Source organism: Protopterus annectens, chromosome 1.part1 (assembly GCF_019279795.1).
Source record: "Protopterus annectens isolate FY-2018-M chromosome 1.part1, PAN1.0, whole genome shotgun sequence".
Classification (NCBI taxonomy): domain Eukaryota; kingdom Metazoa; phylum Chordata; order Ceratodontiformes; family Protopteridae; genus Protopterus; species Protopterus annectens.
Window position 1 is genome coordinate 1,827,424,543 of NC_056726.1, and position 20,693 is coordinate 1,827,445,235.

General features: G+C 41.9%; 1 protein-coding gene across 1 annotated transcript in view; it reads right to left on the reverse strand.

Moving 5' to 3' along the window:
• LOC122812560 (connector enhancer of kinase suppressor of ras 1-like) overlaps positions 1 to 20,693 on the reverse strand; it is a 719,099-nt gene that overhangs the window by 299,209 nt on the left and 399,197 nt on the right. Inside the window, exon 12 of the mRNA XM_044084817.1 lies at positions 3,781 to 3,852. Within this exon, the coding sequence (XP_043940752.1) occupies positions 3,781 to 3,852 (72 nt within the window). The remainder of the gene's footprint in view (positions 1 to 3,780; positions 3,853 to 20,693) is intronic.

The following is a 20,693-nucleotide window of genomic DNA, read 5'->3' on the forward strand; positions in this document are numbered from 1 at the left end:
AGGGATAGGGCTTTGAGGTGGTCTGCACAGGACATTTTACTTACACCCTGTAATCTTTTAGTGAGGAACCTCTGTGGGCGTTCCAATTGTTGGACATGCCTGCTTAGGTACATACCATAGGGGACAATGTACTCACTACTGATAGGTCTGATGAATGCTGAATACAGTAGAACAATGACTTCCTTCAACTTAGATGCCATACCTTTGTTTAGAAGTTGTGCAACATAGAATGATTTCCTCACCACTGTAGACATGTGATGGTCAAAGGCTAGATTACTATCTACATGTGTCCCTAAGTCCCTGACTACTTGGTCATCTCTAAGGGGCATGTTGTTAATATGATAGTTACCAGGGATGGATGACTTCCCAAAAGACACTATTATACATTTCTTGGCATTTAGTTTTAGTCCATGGCACTGACACCAGTTGTTTGTCTATGTCAACCCCTCCTGGAGAACATTTGTGTCAGTGTGAGATTCAATAACTGCTCCTAATTTGCAAACATCTACAAATTTAGTCAGCCAGAGATCACTGACATTGGCCTTGATGACACCAAAAAGGATGGTCCAAGGACTGATCCTAGAGGAACTTCACCTGTTTCTGGCCTCTTTATAGAGGTGGACTCCCCAATACTAACTTTTTGGGTCCTGTTTGCCAATTGGCTATCTACTGGGTGACATATGGGTTTGTACCTAACCTCTCGAGTTTGTCAACAATGCCAGAGTGTGTTTATTGTGTCAAATGCCTTGGCCAGGTCAAGGTAGGCAGTGTGAATGATTTTGCCCTCATCCATTGCTCTGATGACCTTCTCAAAGTAGTCCACTAGGTTGAGTAGGCAAAATCTTCCCTTGATGAAACCAAACTGGGTTGGGTACAGTGTCTGGAGGTTTACTATATCTCTGTTGATCATCTCCATGATAATTCTTTCCATTGTTTTACATATGACTAGTGAGACTTATGGGTCTGTAGTTTCTAGGGTCTGTAGATGGCCCACCTTTATGCAGAGGGATGACTGTTGCCTTTCTCCATTCATGAGGCACCTGTTTGGAGACTACAGTTAAATATTTCTTTATTTATAAGTATTTGATTACTGGGAAAGTCCAACCGAATAAGTGTCCATTTTCCGAGGAGGCCTGGGGACAAAAGCTCCAAAGTACTATTGAAACAAATGCTTTGGAAGACTGTTTTCCTTATCCTCAGGCAGGCAAACGTGTGTGTTATTTTTTCTTGAACACATTTCTACATCTGCAGTTTTATCTTCTAGTGTTTTAACTCTGGTTTGAAGACAATTTTTTCCCAAAATTTGGAGCTTTGTTTATAAATATTACATACTGCTGACAATTATTTGATATCACCTTGTTTACTTAAGAAATGTTTTTCAGCAAGTCAAGTAAACACATTTTAAATTGAGTTTGTTTTTTATCATGCCTGGTAGATCTGGTTTCATAAGTTAAGGCTTCAGAATAAAAGTAAATTTTGGTTTTGCTTTGTGGAAGCAGGTGGTTGAAGTACAACGGTAAGGAAGGCCTAACAAGTTTTCAAGATGAATTTTGGCAGCAGTCCTAGTAGCAATACTGTATTATGTACAGCCAGACACAACATCAGAGTTCTGAGTAAATCATTAAGCAGTTCACATCATGTAGTCCAAGGACAGATGTATGTAAGCTATTGTGATGATTAAAATAACAGTAAATAGCAAAAAGTGCCTAAGAGATTTACAGTTAATCTGTGACTACAACGTAAGTCATTCATATTATTTTTGCTATTGTTTGACTTACTCATTGCTGTTTACTAAGACAGCAATGTTTGCAAAAACAAGAAACTGTTATTTTCAAGTATAACTAGAACTAATACAATAGTGTTTTATCATAATATAACATTTTACAGTCACCAATGCTATTACCTAAAAAATATGTCATCAGCAGTAAGTAAAAACAAATAACACATAGCTGTACATGTTTCATGAACCAAAGGTCTTAAAATTTCCTAACATGGAGTAATCAATTAGATACCAGTTGAAGTGCTGAGCATGTAGACATGCCACGACAATACTACAACTTATCTAAGTCTGTTATTTATAAAGATGATACTTACAAAACAGGTATAGAAACACTATCAGCAGGGTTTTGAAAATGATACAAAAAGTTTCTAAAATGATGAGCTACTCTGCTCTAAAATATTTAAAAATAACTTGAACTCCAGTACCTGATTCAAAAGCTTGATCTCATGAACTGTGCACACATGCATATGTGCAAACATAAAACCAATAACTTCAGGAAAGGTTTGCATATAAACTAGTCAGTCACTGGTTGCTAGGAGAATCCAGGACATGATGGTGTAGATGGTTTGTTCTGCCAGAAACATAACCACATTAAATGTCCTTAGAACAGCTTTTCAGATATTCAGGGATATAGTGATGGAGCAACACATATTGATTAAAAAAAACATATACATTGGCCAGTACATGATACCTCCAAAGAGAAGTGATTGGGGATATCCTGCTGTAGTGCACCGAGATACTTGGGCCAAGGAGTGTGTGTGTGTGTGTGTGTGTGTGTGTGTGTGTGGGGGCAATGGAACTTGCAGCTGGTGTGGATGATCATTAGACTGGACAGACCTGGCTGCACGTGGCAGCCTGATAAGAGATGCTAGAGACGTGGACATGGTAACATTTGTAGAATGAGTCTACGTACAATGAACAGGGTCAAAGGGTTTATTATGAGGAAAATTGTTAGTCTGAATTCTCACTGACTCAGTTTATTGGTTTTCCAAAGGGGATAACACACTGAACTAGAGAAATGACACTAGTGTAGTTCACCTACTTACTGAACTGCAGTTCTGAGACACTCGCACAACACTGAATACAGCACTAGAGAAAAAGAAGTGCAACCTTTAATGAAATGGCATGTAAATGTCATTAGGGGCAAAGCAGAAGTGTAACTCATTTTCCTGCATGCATGGGGCAAGACATTTACCTGCTTAACTGTGGAACTGCAATCCTCCCAAAAGGAACAATGCAGACAAACTGTAGAGATGGAACCATACTATTCTCATTACAGCAAACATAGCTATAATCATGTCAGTAGAAGGAAGAGGCACACATCCCAGAAGAGGGACTATATGCTCATTGACATAGGTGGGATATGGACAGGCCATTGCTGCATGATTGCAGCATCATGATGTTTGACCAGGCTGCCATGAAACTATGATACAGTTAGAAGAAATAGTAGGCCCTAGGTTCTATACTCTGCCACTGTGGAGTGGAGAGATGGTCAGACTGTATATGTGGTACTGCACCAATCTCAGTATGAGGAAGGCAGACAGCAACACGATGCAAGATTATACCACTGTCAGGAAGAGGAAGGTGATCAGGCCCTATCTGTGGGGCTATTTCCCTGACAAAGGGCAAGAAGAGGGCAAACTGTTATTTTGGAAGTAAATATTTAGGTACAGTGAAGGTGGACATACTAATTATGAGATTACATTCCTGGAGAATGAACTAGCAATGCTGTTACACCACTGGTAATTGGTGGTGGAATGGACTAGCAATGATGTTACACCACTGGTAATTGGTGGTGGAATGGACTAGCAATGATGTTACACCACTGGTAATTGGTGGTGGAATGGACTAGCTATGGTATTACACCATTTGTCGGTACAAGAATTAGGTGAACCCTGGATATGTAACTGCAAACCTGCTGGTAAGGAGAATGTAGACAGACCACAGCTGTAGGACTGTGGATCATTTACAAAAGGAAAGATGCACAAATTGACTCTTACTTGCTCAGATCATCCACATTTTCAGCAGCAAAAAAGAAGGTCTTGAACTTTGCATGGCATAGCTTGAAGACACTGAAAGCAAAAGAAAGTTTAATGTTTTTTGTATTTTACATTTTCATTATGTTAATGTTCAGTGCTTTTATCACAATTTTTAGGCTATCTTAAAAGTTAAAATCATCACGGACACTCTTCTCAAACATAACAGAAGGTGGTCAGTGATGACTGATGCCAAAATACACAAACGTTTTGAAGGAAGCAAAAAAAATGTATAAGCTGTGAGCCTGATCCCTGTTGCTAGGCAGTCTTTCACTAGAGAGTACTCCATATAATGCACCTTCTTACTCCTGTAATGGTTTTTATAGACATCTGCAATAAAATCATCAGGTCTGACACTGTAGCCAACCTCCATTTTAATGAAAAGCAGCCAGAATTCACCTGTCTTCCTGTAAATAAATACTACATAACACTTTAAACTCTATTACTCTCTCCAACAATACTTGGTTTTATGAAACACCCCTTTAGGTCCATTATTGCCAGCAGTTAGCATTGTCGCCTCACAGCAAGAGGTTCTCCCGTTCGATTCTTGGCTGGAGCGCCTTCTGTGTGAAGTCTGCATGTCCTCCCCGCAGATGAGTGATGTTTAAAGACATGCAGGTAGGTGCATGTGTGAATGGGTGTGCCTTATTCGAAGGTTGGGTGTAGGGCTGGCAACTTGGCACCGTAAAAATCCACTGCTAATCATTAGCAGACCGGAGTTCTGCTGTGGCGACCCTAACTGGGAAAAGCTGAAAGACTTTACTATCAGTACACTTACATGGCCGTATTACAAATATAATGTAGATTTTGCATTTTTCACAATGATACAGTATTATCGGACTCATATTGCTGTACACCCATGAGTTGAAATAAAAAATAATTTTATTTTCTAGAAAAATATAACACTGTCATTTTTGTTATAGGATAATATGCATATTTTATATGCTGTGAGAGCCATGCCCATATAAGGATTTCTGTTCATAAAAGCTACTAGGCTGCGGGAAACCACATGAAAATGGGATTATTAAGGACTGATGTACTAAAATTTCCATACGAATATCTTAGACTGTAGAAACAAATTTAGTGTAGAATTCAGGCCAGAATGGCCTTTGTACATTGAAAGAATGCAACTTTTACAAAGCAGTCAGCTGAAAACAACTGTGCAATTTTCAGATCTGTTAAAGATAAATAGACAAATAAAAAAATGAACAGGGTGACTGGAAAGCCCAACCACTGGAAATCAAGCATGTACCAGTAAAAAAAACAGTTCATCCACTGAAGTACCTTCGAGCGTCCAGACTAACTATTGGTATGCGCTGAGAAACAGAGCAAAATACAAGAAAAATGAGGTACATTCTGCAAAACTAAACGATCAGAAATGTACTTCATTTTCCTTGTATTTCTGCAGTCCCTAAAGAATTCAATGAATTTAAAAATGTTATGAATATAATGTGTCATATGGAAATGAGCACAATTAGAATGAGAACAACTAGAAAAACATCACATTTTATTGTATGGGATAATTTACAAAATTTGTTAAAAAATTCTAATTTCAATAGCACAGTATTTTAGTTTAATTAATTGATCTGATTGTAGTGGATGTCTTTGTAAATACTTTAGTTGTTTTGTTGAATATTATAATAATACCTATTTTTAATTATTTGTATAAAATTGTTATGATATTTCTCTTATATGTTAAAACAATAAACTTGTTTTAAAAAAAAAGAATCTCAGCAGTTAAAAAAATAGAATAAAACAGCAACAGAGACTCTTTCTTCTCCACAGTTTCTGTGTAGTCATGGGAATGTAAGTCTCATATGCATGCACACTACATCAGTGAAAAGAAAAAATGCTGATTAACATTACTTTATACAAAGACATTATTTAAGAAAGGTAGACAATGTCTTTCTTAAATAATGTCGTTTTTATTATCGCAATAATCCACTCCTGAGTGCTGGTATATCAGGATTTACCCATGGTTGACTTTGTTTGATCACTCAGGCTTCACTCCTGTGATCAAACCACACAAACAGTGGATAAATCCTGATAAACCCTCACTCAGTCATGGATTATGCTTAAATATATTATATTTTTCTCATTTCAGACCTAAAAGTAGTTATGGTTTCTGTACAGAAGTTAGCTTCTCATTCTTTGCGTATGTTCAGACATAAAAATGACATTAAAATTCAGGATGTGCCTGTTCCTTTGTCTTTTAAGATAGGAATCCAGTCAAACGTTGCTTAACAGTCTAATTAGGCCTATAACATTCCCTGAAAATTTCATGAATAAATGTTATAACAGTTAGGGTTTTAAATACAAATAATAAAAATAGCCAAAAACAGCTAGTAATCTGGGGACAAACCTTCTGAAAATCCTCAGCAATTAAGAGGTTAAATTTACATTTATTTATGTTTTCATTTAGGATGCAATAATTTCCGGTATTTATATTGTTTCACACTCTGTACATTCATACTGAACCTAGGCATAGACACGGTAAATACACTGAACTAAACCAAGTACAATTATACTATACTTCTTAGTCCATATTTATTGGAAGTAGTTTTTCCTATTTATTTTTGTCAGAACATTTATGCTATTTACCAAAAATATTACACTGTTTAAGCAATAACCAATGAGTGGGTGGGGGTACATTGAAGATATATCAATGGTTGGTGTAGTTTGATCATGAGAGTGAAGCTAGAGTGAATAAACAAAGCCAACAGTGGGTACATCTTCAACATACCCACACCCATTAGTCAGTTATTGCTTTTATATAACGATATTATTTAAGAAAGAAGTTACTTTTTTTAAATAATTCCCGGGATTCACGAATGGCTGATTTCCATGCAGGAACAGTATAGCCGCTCCTGCATGGAAAATGGCCACTTTGCGATCCAGGTATGTGCCGTTTTCACATACACAAGCGGCCCTACACTATTCCTGCACAGAAAGCCATGCAGGACGCAAATCACCTCATCTGCTGATAAAAACCATGCAAATGAGGTGATTATGAGATCCACAAAGCTGCCTGGACTCTGTGCAGGAACAGTGTCAGAGCAGAAATATATTCATTTAGTAACTGAATACATTTCTGCATCTGAACAAACGGAGGCAGGACAGCTCGTGGAAAGCATGTATTGCAGTCAAACACACATGCCAATGGCCAAATATAAGGCCATTGGCATTAAAATATGTTTAATAGTTTTAAAAAAATAAACGTTTTTTATTTAGTGGCCAATCTCAGACATTTAAGCTCAGGGCAGCCACACACAAACACAGGGGTGGGGGAAAAAAAGGAAAAAACACAATTTGAAAGAATTCTGCATTTTGCCATTATAGTCTATGGCATGCAGAATGTAAATAAAACCAGAGCAGTGGTTGTTAAGTGCTTGAGTGCAGTAACTATGGACCTACACTGGGGGGTATGTAAATGAGGGGAATTAATGGTAAATCATAGATTTCTTCTAAGTGTCAGCCTGCACCTAACCATGTAGGTGCAGGCACACAGCAGTGTAAGAAAAGAGCCGACTATGTTATGCTTGCTGTAAGCTCATTGGAGCCATGAGACCAGTGTTTGCCTGGTGTATGTGTAAGCACAGCTAAGGAAGGGGTGTGTGTCTGAGGTTGCTTAGTATTGTTTACATTGCCTAAACATGTGTGTGAGGCACGCACCTGGTAAAAAAAAAAAAGGAAAGGGCTTAAACAGGGAGGAAATGGGAAGGGGAAAAGCAGTAGGAAGGCAATCAAGGAGAACTAGCACAGCTGGCAGGTGGAATGTATCAGAATCAGCCAATTACACATGCAGCAGTCCAGCACACTACTATAAACTATGGAAACACCTTACAGACTGTTTTTTTCCCACAAAAACTACATCACTGGTGCACACAAGTGTGGAAATTTTAAACTCACAAAACTAACAAAACATGTTAGGAGCTGCTGTGGCTTTGATTTACCAGTATGTGCAACAGGCTGGGGGTGTTGAGGAGAATGCTGAAAACCATCCTGCAGTGAGGAGGAGGAGAATTTATTTTTATTTATGTAGTTATTTTTATTTTACATTTGTTTACTGGGAATAATCCGACTGGACACAGGTCCATTTTCAGCAGAGGCCCGGGGAGAAAAGCTCCACAATATCTTTGCACACATTACAAACGTGTACAAAAAAAGAGTGTACAAACCCAGGGTAACCTACCAGGGGCTACATGAGCTGGACATAGTGGAGCACTATAAGGTGGACAGGCACATTCTACAACAAATTATCGAGCTGTGCTGGCCCTGCCCAGATCCAGAACCAACACAAGGAAGGACACTGAGCAAACACGGAGCTATAATATACAACATTAAGTATCCTGTTTTTTGTTTATTTTGTTCTTTATTTCTTTGTTATTTATAGCACTTTGTGTACTGTGTATTTTTCTAGCTAGTTTCACTGTGTGTGAGGTATTAAGTGGAAATCGTCCTCTTTTATTAAGCATCTGTTGGGTTGTTTGTTTCTGATAACATGTTGCAGTTAAACTCTTTTTTCTAGAGGCTCCTTTATTTCTGCAGTTTGTTTCTAAGTAGTGGGGATATTTGTAGCATTTCCATATTCATTTCTGCAGTTTGTTTCCCACCCTCCCTCCGTGTTGGTATAGTGTTTTTATAGTTGGTGGCTTTGCAGTTGCCCGCCCCTAGTGTAAATTTGATCTGGGACCCTCCTCCCAGTCTAGTGTCATTACCTCATTCTACCCAGTACAGGGAAAACATTTGAGAAGGCCAATCAGCTTAGTTTCTGCTACTCCTTTCTCTCTTTCCACTAACAAAAAAAAAAAAAAACTTTTTCTAAGCTTGTTTCCTGCCTTTCCTGTGGGTAGTTTAGCCTGGATATAGATTTGCTGTGTCCAGGACTATTTGTAGGCTTCAAGGGCCCAAGCCTTTCTGTGTTGGAGGGAAGCCTTCTAGCTTAATTTTGTTTCTTAGAACTAGCCAGTTTTTTGTTTCAGCACTTGTTCAGAACTTACTGTAAGCACTAAATAAGCTACAAATTACTACAGCACTCAACTTTCCTCACTGTCTAGAGGAAAACAGTTTATAGTACTTAACAAATAAGCACCTATCCAGGCATGTCTAAGGGTCAGCCCCCGGTGTTTTCTCCTGTCTACCTGATGAATCTGGGCATCTTGGGGCAATGCAGTAATAGCCTCATGTATACAGACAACCCTCTCCTCCTACCACCCAACACTACAAACTGTGAGAGATGCACTTATATAGCCAAACTGGAAGCAAAGCTCTCTTCACCCAAGACTGGACTAGACAGTCAAGAGGAGAAGGTAAACACTTGCACCACACCACACTCAGCACATAGTCCCTCAAAACCTACACCACCAAAACACACACATAGAAACACAAAACACACACCTACATTCACGGAGGCTCTCAGTAAAAACCTGCCCAAGCAACAGGGACCTCCAAAGCAGAAACACAAGTAACCTCCACCCCCCAACCCCAACACAACCCAGATGACACACAGCCCACAAACTCAGTGTGCCACTCAACCACAGCCCATAAGGCATAACAACGTACCCAACACTCTAGTCATGTTCCACTCACCAGGCTAAACAAGGAGAAAGTTACTGTCAGCTGCCTGTCGGGTGCCAGGATCTGCCACATAACGCATGCACTCAGGTCACTCCACAACAAGTACAGATATGTCCATGTTGGTGTGAATGACCTGAGATGTACCTCCTTGGACTACATGAAAAGGGATATGGAGGAGCTGTCCAATCTTGTAACCCAGGCAGGTATGACCCTAGCCCTGAGTAGCATCCTGCCATCACCCAGAATGATACCACAGTACAAGGACAAAATGATTGACTTCAACAATTAGCTAAGCTTCTGGTGTCATTCTAAGGGGATCCAGTATCTGTCTGCCTGGGATGACATGATCGATAAGCCATGATGCTTTGCCAGAGATGGCCTGCACCTGTCGCCCCTGGGATTCCGGATACTGGCTAAGGCTGTTTTAGGCAAGGTTCAAATGACAAATTCACCACCCTAACAGGTACAGGCAAGAAGAATATGAGGGTATTGCTACTCAATGCTAGAAGTCTAAACCTCAAAATGGCACTCCTTAAAATGGAGAACATCGACATCTGTGCAGTGACAGAGACCTGGTTCAAGGCTCCAGAGAGTACCCCTGCATTATCAGGCTATAATTCATACCACACCTTTTGGCCACCTAACCTGGACCGAAACACTAAAGGAGGAGGCATGTCCATATTCATTAAGGATATCCACACCTCCAGGCTAGTTGCTCAGCATAATGCATCCGAGATTATCCAAGTGCAACTAACTCTGGGCAAGACCGCAATCCAAATTGTAGTTTGCTACAGATCCCGCACCATGCCCCAGGATTCCCACTCCTCATTTCTTAATACACTGGAAAATATTAGGATACAACCTAACACCCTAATAATGGGCAATTTCAACTACCATACCATTAACTGGGAAAACTACTCATGTACCAACTCTTGTGCTCAACGTTTTCTGGAATTCATAAATTCCAATGCCATGGATCAACTTATACACACCCCCACCAGGGGCAGCAATATCCTAGACCTGGTTATTACCAACATGGGCAACCGGTGCTCCACACCAGATGTCAATTCCTCATTGGTCAGATCCGACCATAAGCTAATCACCCTAGACATCCACATCCCTCCCCCACCCCCCATTAGGGAAACCACAGTAAAAAATTTCTCCACAGCCAACTTCACGCTTCTTAAGACAGAAGTGGCAAACTTCACAACACCCATGCTGACGGACATGACTGCTGAATCCTACACAAATGCACTTTATAAGCACTTACATGAGTGCATGGATCATGCAATCCCTAACAGAACCAAGATGCTATCCTCCAAAAAAAGGAAGCCAATCTGGTGGTCCCCTGCCATAAACAAACTCTACAACAGAAGAAAGAAACTGTTGCAAAAAAGAGTAAAATCCCATGATTGGTGAAACTCCCTGGTCAGCTTCAGTAAGAAGCTGAGATCCCTCATAAAATCCTCCAAAGCTAGTTATGAAAACAAAATTGCCACTGACTCTAAAGACAACCACAAAGCATTCCATAGCTATGTCAAGAATCTCAATGGCAACACTCAGATCTGCTCTGAGTTACAGCACAATGACACTAAATATACAGAACCAACAGATATTGCCAACATCTTGGCAGATAGGTTCAGTGCTAACTTTACCCCTCTGTCATCCCCTAAAGGGCCCATCTCTATACCAGAAGGATGCAAAGTTCCTGTAACCATGGCTGCACAGGTAAAAAACACACTATCCAAAGCCAAGAACACAGCATCCATGGGACCTGACAACATCCCAGGCTGTGTTCTACATGAACTACAGAACGAACTGGCACCTAAGTACCATGATCAATCATAGCCTCACCTCAGGCTATGTGCCCACTGAATGGCGCACAGTGACAGTTATCCCACTCCACAAAGGAGGAGCCACCACAGACCCCGGAAACTACCGCCCCATTAGCCTAACGAGTCTGGTCTGCAAGGCTATGGAGCGTATCATCATGGAACTTATAAACAATGACATTGGTAATCTCCAAACTCAGGACCCCACCCAGTTCACCATTCCCTACTCTGGAATTATAGATAAACTCACTAAACTAGGTATAAATCCCTATGTCACAAGATGGGTTGCCAACTGGCTCACTGACAGAACCTACACTGTGAAAGTAGCAGACTCCAAATCCAGTTTCAGACCAGTGACAAGTGGAGTATCACAGGGTTCAGTCCTGGGTCCTCTCCTGTTTGATATCTACTTCTCTGAAGTACAGGCCAACACAGAAGGTCTTTGGCTAATGAAGTTCGCAGATGACTGCAAACTAGGAGCCATAACTCCATAACTTCAAAACTCCAAAAGATGTGGACATCCTACAAAAGGGCCTTGGTGAGACAGATGCCTGGTGTCAAAGCCATGGCCTGAAGCTCAATGCCAAAAAGTGCATTGTCATTCCTTTTGGTAAAAACTCAGTACCCATGAACTACCACATAGGTGTTAGTCTACTTAACATTGAAAGTGTGATAAGAGACCTTGGGACACAGGTGGACAGTAGTCTCTCCTTTGATAATCACATCGCCACAGTAGTCAGGAGCTCCTTCTATGTGGCACACCTCATCACAAACGTTTTCTCATCCAGGAAAAAAGAGGTCATTGTTCCCCTCTACTCGTCACTCATTAGACCCATTATAGAGTACAATGCCCCTTTTGGTATGTACCTCACAAGACATCTACAACTGGAAAGGCCACAGAAATACCTCACAAAGAGGATTACCGGCCTCAAAGAGATGCCCTATGCAGACCATCTCAAAAAACTGCAGCTTTACTCCATTGCATATCGCCTACTCAGAGGCGATCTCTGCCTAACACACAAAGATATGTCAAACCCAGAGCTTTTAGACATGCTCCACTAAAAGAAATCCCAATCCCTACGAGCTACACGCTCTAGGGACCTAAACCTCGCCACCACAATAAAGAGAACATGCTGGAGGGATAGATTCCTGTCCCAGAGACTTCCCATACTCTGGAACAAACTACCTATCTATATCAAACAAAGCTCCTCATTAGCACTGTTCAAGAAAAATCTTGATGATTGGATGGGAGATAGGAAATTCACTCCGGGGATCACTTCTGTTGCTCTGCTCGACAGTGGCACAGGAAAATAATTTTCTTGGGTGGTGAAAGCCAGAGTACCATTGGCTAGGCTTATATAGGCCCTAGGGCCAATAGCCTAGTACCTACCTATGAACCCATCCCAGTCGATATCAAAGTATGTGTAGCCTCGGGAATACTACCCACTGGTATATTCCAAAGACCAACTGGGGATATCATGGGGGTCTCACAGGCATCAGCTTTCAGAGTACACCACCAGTTCCTGGATGCCATGCTAGCACATGCCAGTGAGCACATATACTTCCCCCAGCACCCATGAGGTGTTGAGAAACACAATCCGTCACTTTCACCGTATAGCAAAATACCCTGAGGTAGTTGGTGCTATAGACTGCATGGACATACACATCAAAGCACCACCAGGTGAGCAGGATGGGGTCTACATCAACCGCAAGGGCTTCCACTCCATCAACTGCCAGGTCGTGTGCAATGCCCAGGGCAATATCATGCAAGTGTGTGCTAGCAGCCCTGGAAGCTATCAGAAATCCCACATCTGGTATTCCTCACGGCTGTATCAGGGGTTTGTCAGGAGGTACATCTTAAGTGGCCATCTAGTGGGGGATGATGGCTATGCAATGGATGCGTGGCTGATGACACCCATCAGAAATGCACAACCCCCTGAACAAGAATGCCAAAATGAGGCACATGCACAAGCCAGGATCATTATAGAGCATTTGTTTGGGATGCTCAAATCACAGTTCCACTGCCTTGACATATCCAGTGGAGCCTTGCAGTACTCTCCAGCTACATGTGGACAAATGTTCATAGTATGTGCCATGCTACACAATATGATCCTGCAGAAACAGCTGCAGCAGGAGCAACACGAGGAGGGACCACACAGCTCTCCACCAATACCAAGGTCACCACAGGCACAGAGGGACTTGAAGGAGGAACTTCCTGAGCCTGCCCTTAGAGGCAGGCAGAGGCGTGCCCAGTATGCCTATGCCTTGGCAAAGAGGCAACACATAGCACACACACTGACACTGTAGTGACCCAGGGCCTGATACCTCTCTCTGACTCGCACATACAGTAGAAGGGATGCCAAACATGACACTACCTGTACTTTACCATATATAGGGAGTACACTGTGTGCGTCCCACTTAGTCAGCCCTCCAGCACCAACTTCAATACTGCCACTTTTTTGTGAGTGGTTAATACTCTCTGGAAGTGGACAGCATGTAGTCCTGGATACTGTGTCTCAGTGCCCTAGGTACAGTACTGTGGTTGACAGGGCCATGTCCCAACAACTACAGTGCCAACCAATCTGCTTCCCAACTACACCTATGTTACTAGTTGTACACACACACTGTCCAGATGTCAATGTGTGTCACTGTCAGAAAGCTAGACAAGCTATGAACAGGGGTCCATACACAGAAACAGTACACAGGTGGAAGTACTCTATGCAGTGCCTAGAAAGTAACTCTGAACTGCTCACGCCTTTGGAATTAAATATAGAGGTTAGCATCATGTCAGTTGTCCTTCTTATATGGAATACTGGTTGTCTGCCCGATTACTGGCAGCCCACAAAAGCCACAGTTATAAAGTAATGACACACTGCTGGTGTCCACATATATGGCAGAAGAAGGAGAAGGTCCCAGTTATATCTGTGAGTCAGGTGGCATAAGCTTCCATATCACACATGCACTCAGTCCAACACCCCCCCCCCCAACAGTCACAGGTGTTTCATCAGTCATACCCTTGCTGTTGGGAATGATTACAGAATCATCACACTTCTTTTAAGGAATACACACAGGATGCAGCATGCTGAAATGGTGTCCCATGCAGGTGTGACCCTAACCATAAGCAGCACCCTGCACACATCCAGACTGATTCATCACTATGAACTAGAAGGATTGCCAGTAACACCTCACCCACTTGCCCATGTCACCCCAGAGGAAGCCACTGGCTTGCAGCCTGGCAACGTATGAGTGACAAAATGCAGTGGCCTGCATCACCCTCATATGGCCTACAGGCCTCTAGCAAATGCCCATGGCTCACCCAGAGTGCCATCATATGCTTCACCCATAGTGCCATCATACGGAATGTCATAGGGTCCTAACTATGAACACAACACATTAAGCAGAAAACAAATGCAGGGCAATACTGACAAATGCTAGTAGCATACCTCTCCATGTTCTATTGCAAGAACTGTGGACCAAAACATAAATACTGCTGTGATAAAGGTCAAACTATAGAAATACGTCTGACATATTGCTCCCATACTGTTGGGAAGAGGACAGAATTACAGGGGGGGGGGGCATAAAATCATGGATATCATGGTGTGTGTGAAGTCTGAAACTCAAATGTCTGATCATACATCCCCCTGACTGCAAACCCATGAATACATAACCATAGACCTGCTTGTAAACCACAATGTGAAGGGAAATTGACCAGCTATATGAGTCCTGCCTATGGATAACCTGTCCAAATCTGTGCAGCTGAGAGGTATACCCACAGCATGATCTGGCCATTCAGTTAAGTTGAGAAATGTACAAGAAGCGGATTCCCAGCCAGCATAGCACCAAGGTGCTGGACCATTTACACAGACCCATCACTCAATTGTCTGTAGCCACCACTCTACAATGGCAGGATTGTGCCACAATGTCTAGTCTTTGCCTCAAAATATTGGTCTCTGCTTCATTGCTCTTGTTTTAGCCTGGTAAACACTTGTGAGCAAACAATATCTGTCAGTAGTTGATGACACAATACATTACACTGTACAACAGTACATATGTCCAAAAATCTATGCTAAAACAGAACATGTTACACAAGCAACACAGACAGTAATATGAAACTTAGTTACACACAGTATCCCCCCTTGTTTGGACCAACTGTGTATCCATATTGGCAACCTATCTACAGTATAGTTATCCATACCCACGAATTACCACATAGGTGGCAGTACACTAAACAACAAAAAGTGATAAGAGACATAAGAACACAGGTGGACAGTGGGTCTCACCTTCGATAACCACATCGCCACAAGAGTCAGGAAATCCTTCTATGTGGCACACCTCATCACTAAGAGCATTTCATCCAGAAAAAAGGAGGTCATTGTCCCACTGTACTCATCCCTTATTAGACCCATCATAGAGTACAATGCCCCATTTGGTATGTACCTCACAAGACATCCGCAACAACTGGAAAGGCCGCAGAAACACCTCACTAAAAGAATCACAGACCTAAAGCAGATGCCCTATGCTGACCGACTAAAAAAACTCCAGCTATACTCTGTCGCATATCGTCTACTCAGAGGTGATCTCTGCTTAACAGACAAGCCAATGTCAAACCCAGAGCTGTTGGACATCCTACACTTAAGGAAATCACAATCCATCAGAGCCACATGCTCCAGGGACCTAAACCTTGTCATCACAATGAACAAAAAAATGCTGGAGAGATAGGTTTCTGACCCAGAGACTCCCCAGACTCTGGAATAGACTGCCTATACATGTTAAGCAGACCGCCTCCTTGGCCCTCTTCAAAAGGAACCTTGATGACTGGATGAGAGATAGGAAATTTACCCCAGGGATCATGTCAGTTGCCCTGCTAGACATGGGTCCAGGGAAGTAAATATTGTGGGAAGAAATAACCAGGTATTTGTTATGGCTAGGCTTGTAGAGGACCTACGGCTGATAGCCTAGTACTAACCTATGAACCTATATCTTGCAAAAATAGCTTGCTAGGTGTAACTGTAGCACACAAAACCCTGGACTGGAGTAAAACTCTCCCTGGAAGGGGTTCCCACAAGCAATATAGAAGGTCATACTGGGCATGCTCCCACACTAAAAGAATAGATCCCTGTACTCAGTACAGAAGCTCATACTGGGTATGCTCCTACACTTAGAGAAATAAAGCCCATGTCTGACACCACAGTGGACCAGAGATACCTGTTATTTGCACATGTCTGTGCACACACCAAAATGTAAACTGTTTGGTCTTCACACACACACACACACACACACACACACACACACACACACACACACACACACACACACACACACTGGACAGAAAAACCCACAGCCAGGTGTAGGTGGCAGATATGTGGTAAATCTCCATCTGTGTTGTGTGATATGCACACATATCTAAGGCCAACATACTACAATAATTCAAACATACACACATATACACATGGGGAAGAGAGACAGTACCATTATGAAGCCTTTCCCACCCAGTACACATTCCATAGTCCCACTCTACACTATCTGCTAATGTATGTCACCTTAGATGTATCTTTGGACAAGCCTCAGATCTGTAAGCTTAATGCCACATGTGATAAATGCCTAACTTACTAAAGCAAATAAGTAGATAGGTAGGGTTTTGAATTTCAGTCCTGGCAACTGTGTGTGTGTGTGTGTGTGTGTGTGTGTGTGTGTGTGTGTGTGTGAAGGATTTACTGTTTTACTCCATCCCCAGCCAGTACACATCCCATTACCCAATATTAGAACATGTACTGCAGTCAGTCACTGTACAAATTCCTTTTGTTAGCTCTCAGCCCTATAGGCTCTGTTGTGCTTGTGATTACTGTGTAAAAGTAGAGTACCAATAACTATTTATGTAGCAATCCTAATCACAGTCCTGTCAAATGGAAAGGTGTGTCTGTTTGTGTGTGTTTGTAGGTGAATGATTTTGAGGCCATTCCCACTCACTCCATTTCACACTGCCCTCCTTTATCACTGCTGCTGATGTCACTCACCTTTAAAAATACATTTGGACAGATTTAAAATATGTAAGCTTCATGTTATGTCTGATAAATGTGTAATACCATAGTGAGTGAACTAGTTAGCTAGGAGTTTTAATCTCAGTCCTGGCAAATGTAAAAGTGTGATTGTTTGTGTGAAAGTTTCTGTAGATGTAGAGACATGATTTTGAGGCCATTGGCACTTACTACACCTCCCTTTCCCCTCCTTTATAACTGCTGCTGATGTCACTCACCTTTAAAGATACCTTTGGACAGCTCTCAAATAATATAAGCTTTGTGGCGCATCTGATAAATGCATAATACTATCGTGCAGTAAACTAGCAAGGTAGGAGTTCTAATCTCAGTCCTGGCAAAGGATGTTTGTGTGAAAGTAGATGCAGATTCATGATTTTGAGGCCACTGGCACTTACTACACTTCCCTTTCCCCTCCTTTATCACTGCTGTTGATGTCACTCACCTTTAAAAATACCTTTGGACAGCTCTCAAATATGTAAGCTTCATGGCACGTCTGATAATGTGTAATATTACAGTGCAGTTAGGTAGGAGTTCTAATCTTGGTCCTGACAAATGTAAAAGTATGTTTGTGTGAAAGTGCCTGTAGATGTAAAGACATAATTTTTAGGCCATTGGCACTTACTACACTTTCTCCTCTTTTATCACTGCTGCTGTCACTCACCTTTAAAGATACCTTTGGACAGCTCTCAAATATATAAGCTGTGTGGCGCATCTGATAAATATGTAATACTATAGTGCAGTAAACTAGTTAGGTAGAAGTTCTAATCTTGGCCCTGACAAATGTAAAAGTGTGTTTGTTTGAGAGTGTCTGTAGTTGTAGAGACATGATTTTGAGGCCATTGGCACTTACTGCTCTTCCCTTTCCCCTACTTTATCACTGCTGCTGATGTCACTCACCTTCAAAGATACCTCTGGACAGCTTACAAATATGTAAGCTTCGTGGTGCGTCTAATAAATGCATACTATTATAGTGCAGTATACTAGCTAGGTAGGAGTTCTAATCTTGGTCCTGATAAATGTAAAAGTGTGTTTGTTTGTGTGAAAGTGTCTGTAGTTGTAGAGTCATGATTTTGAGGCCATTGGCACTTACTACTCTTCCCTTTCCCCTCCTTTATCACTGCTGCTGATGTCATTCACTTTTAAAGATACCTTTGGACAGCTCTCAAATAGGTAAGCGCCGTGGCGCATTTGATAAATGCGTAATACTATAGTGTAGTAAACTAGTTAGGTAGGGGGTTTGAATCTCAATCCTGTGTGTGTCTCTGTCTGTGGTTGCGTCATTAACATTGTGATCCATATCCATTGGGGGTGGGTTTTGCTACACTTTTGTGTGGTCCACCCAGCAAACTACCAAATTTCCATTGTACAGGGCCCACTTTTGAGGTAGCTGTGGACACGCTTCAGTCCTATAATCCTTTTGTCTTGTGATATTACTATAGAACAATATGGAGTCCAAAACAAGATATGTGGCCCTTGTAGTCCTGTGATACAATACATACTCAGGAATCATAGGCAAACACACTCATCTATTCATTAATCCCTATGTCACTAAGTGGTCTGCAAATTGTCTCACAGCTGGAACTCACAGTGTGAAAGCAGTGGACTCCATGTCAGACTGCAAAACAGTCATGTGTTGTGTCAGACTGCCAGATAGTCATGTGTGGAGTACCACAGGTTCTTGTCATTTGTCCAGTCTTGTGCGTGGCTCTGATATCCAGCCCAACAGGAATGAATTGTGGTTAACAATGTTTACAGAAAATTGCTAATTGGGGGCTCTGTGTACATCCCCATATTATGTTAACATCCTGCATAAAGTCGCCACTGACACCTCCAACAGTTATCAGAACACTGGCCTTAGTCTCAATGTCAAGAAATGTGTCCCAATCCCCTGTTGAATCAATGTGTTGTCCACAAATGACCACATCGATGGTATTCCAATGGAGACAGATGTCCTTAAAGGAGGTCTGTCAATACTGCTTGACAGCAACCTCTCTTCTGACCACCACACTGCCACTGTGGACAGAAAGTCCTGCCATGTGGAACATTGCATAACTAAGAGTGTGTCATCCAGGAATGAAGAGATCAATGTCTCCCTCTACTCTCCACTCATTACGCCAATCAGCAGGTCCAATGGCCCATTTGCCATGTAACTCAGTAAACACCTTCAACAACTGGGTAGGCTGCATGTGTACCTGACATGTACGACCCTAGGCATGAAACAACTGTCTGATATGGAAAGAGGCCAAAACCTCCAAGTGTTCCCATTCACATCTTGACTACTTACAGGTAATCCCTGTTTGACTGCCAATGCCATTTCTGTTCAGCTGTGTTACAAATGCCACAGCTAGGAAACCCCAATCTGTATGCACCACATGCCATGGATACCTCAACCACATTACCACATTCAACAGAACATGCATGGGGACAGGTCCATAACCCAGACAGTGGCCACATTATGTGACATATGTTGCATACATATCAATAAAAGCACCTCACTGGCCCTCTTCAAGAGAAATTCAGATGAGTGGATGGTGACTATAACTGTCACCCCAGGTATCACTCAAGTGGCAGTAGTTGATAGATGGCATGTTGACAAATGTCAGGTGCCATGATACCAGTGTACTGACATGCCCTAGTCTTCTCATATCTCCACAGATATTAGCCTGGTACACACCCAGGGACACCTGCACCAATGGACCTCGGTACTGACAAATGTACCTGTGTGCATTACTGAGTATAACAGTGTTTGTGAGTTGTAAACGTGTAGATGAAAATACTGTGAGGACCTTCTCACCCACTATACCTCCTATTACTATACTTAGAAAGGGCTGCTGATGTACTGCACTGTAAAGGTTCCCTGTGACACCCTTCACCCTATGGACAACCTTGAGCTTGCCGTACCAGCATAACACTGTTCTACCAATGAATAGACAGGTGTGGTTTACCCTCTGAGTCCTGGCAAATGTGAGTATGTGTGTGCATGTATGTGTTTGCAAGTGTGTGGGAGTGTGCATATTTGTAGGAGACAGCATTCTGTGGCCCCATTCTCCAAATGCACTGCACACTGCCATACATTACAAGGGATGGTGATGTTGCTCACCTTAGGACAGCCATGGAACAATCTTCACTCAATTACCTCTGTGGCACATGCGATAAATGCATATCTGTGTATTTAACAATAATTAGATAGGCAGGCAAAGGTTTGAATCTCATTTCTGGTAAATGTGTGATTGTGGGTTTATCATAATATTATCATGGGTATGAGTGAGTACTATATCCAATGTGGGTGGGGTGTTGGCTGTAATATTTTTACACCATGGTACCCCCAGTACATGTCTCAAGGTCCACTGTATGAGGACCACTGTAAACATCAACCATACAGGTAAATGATAACACTCTTCAGCCCAATAAGGCATGTGCTGTCTGCCAAAAC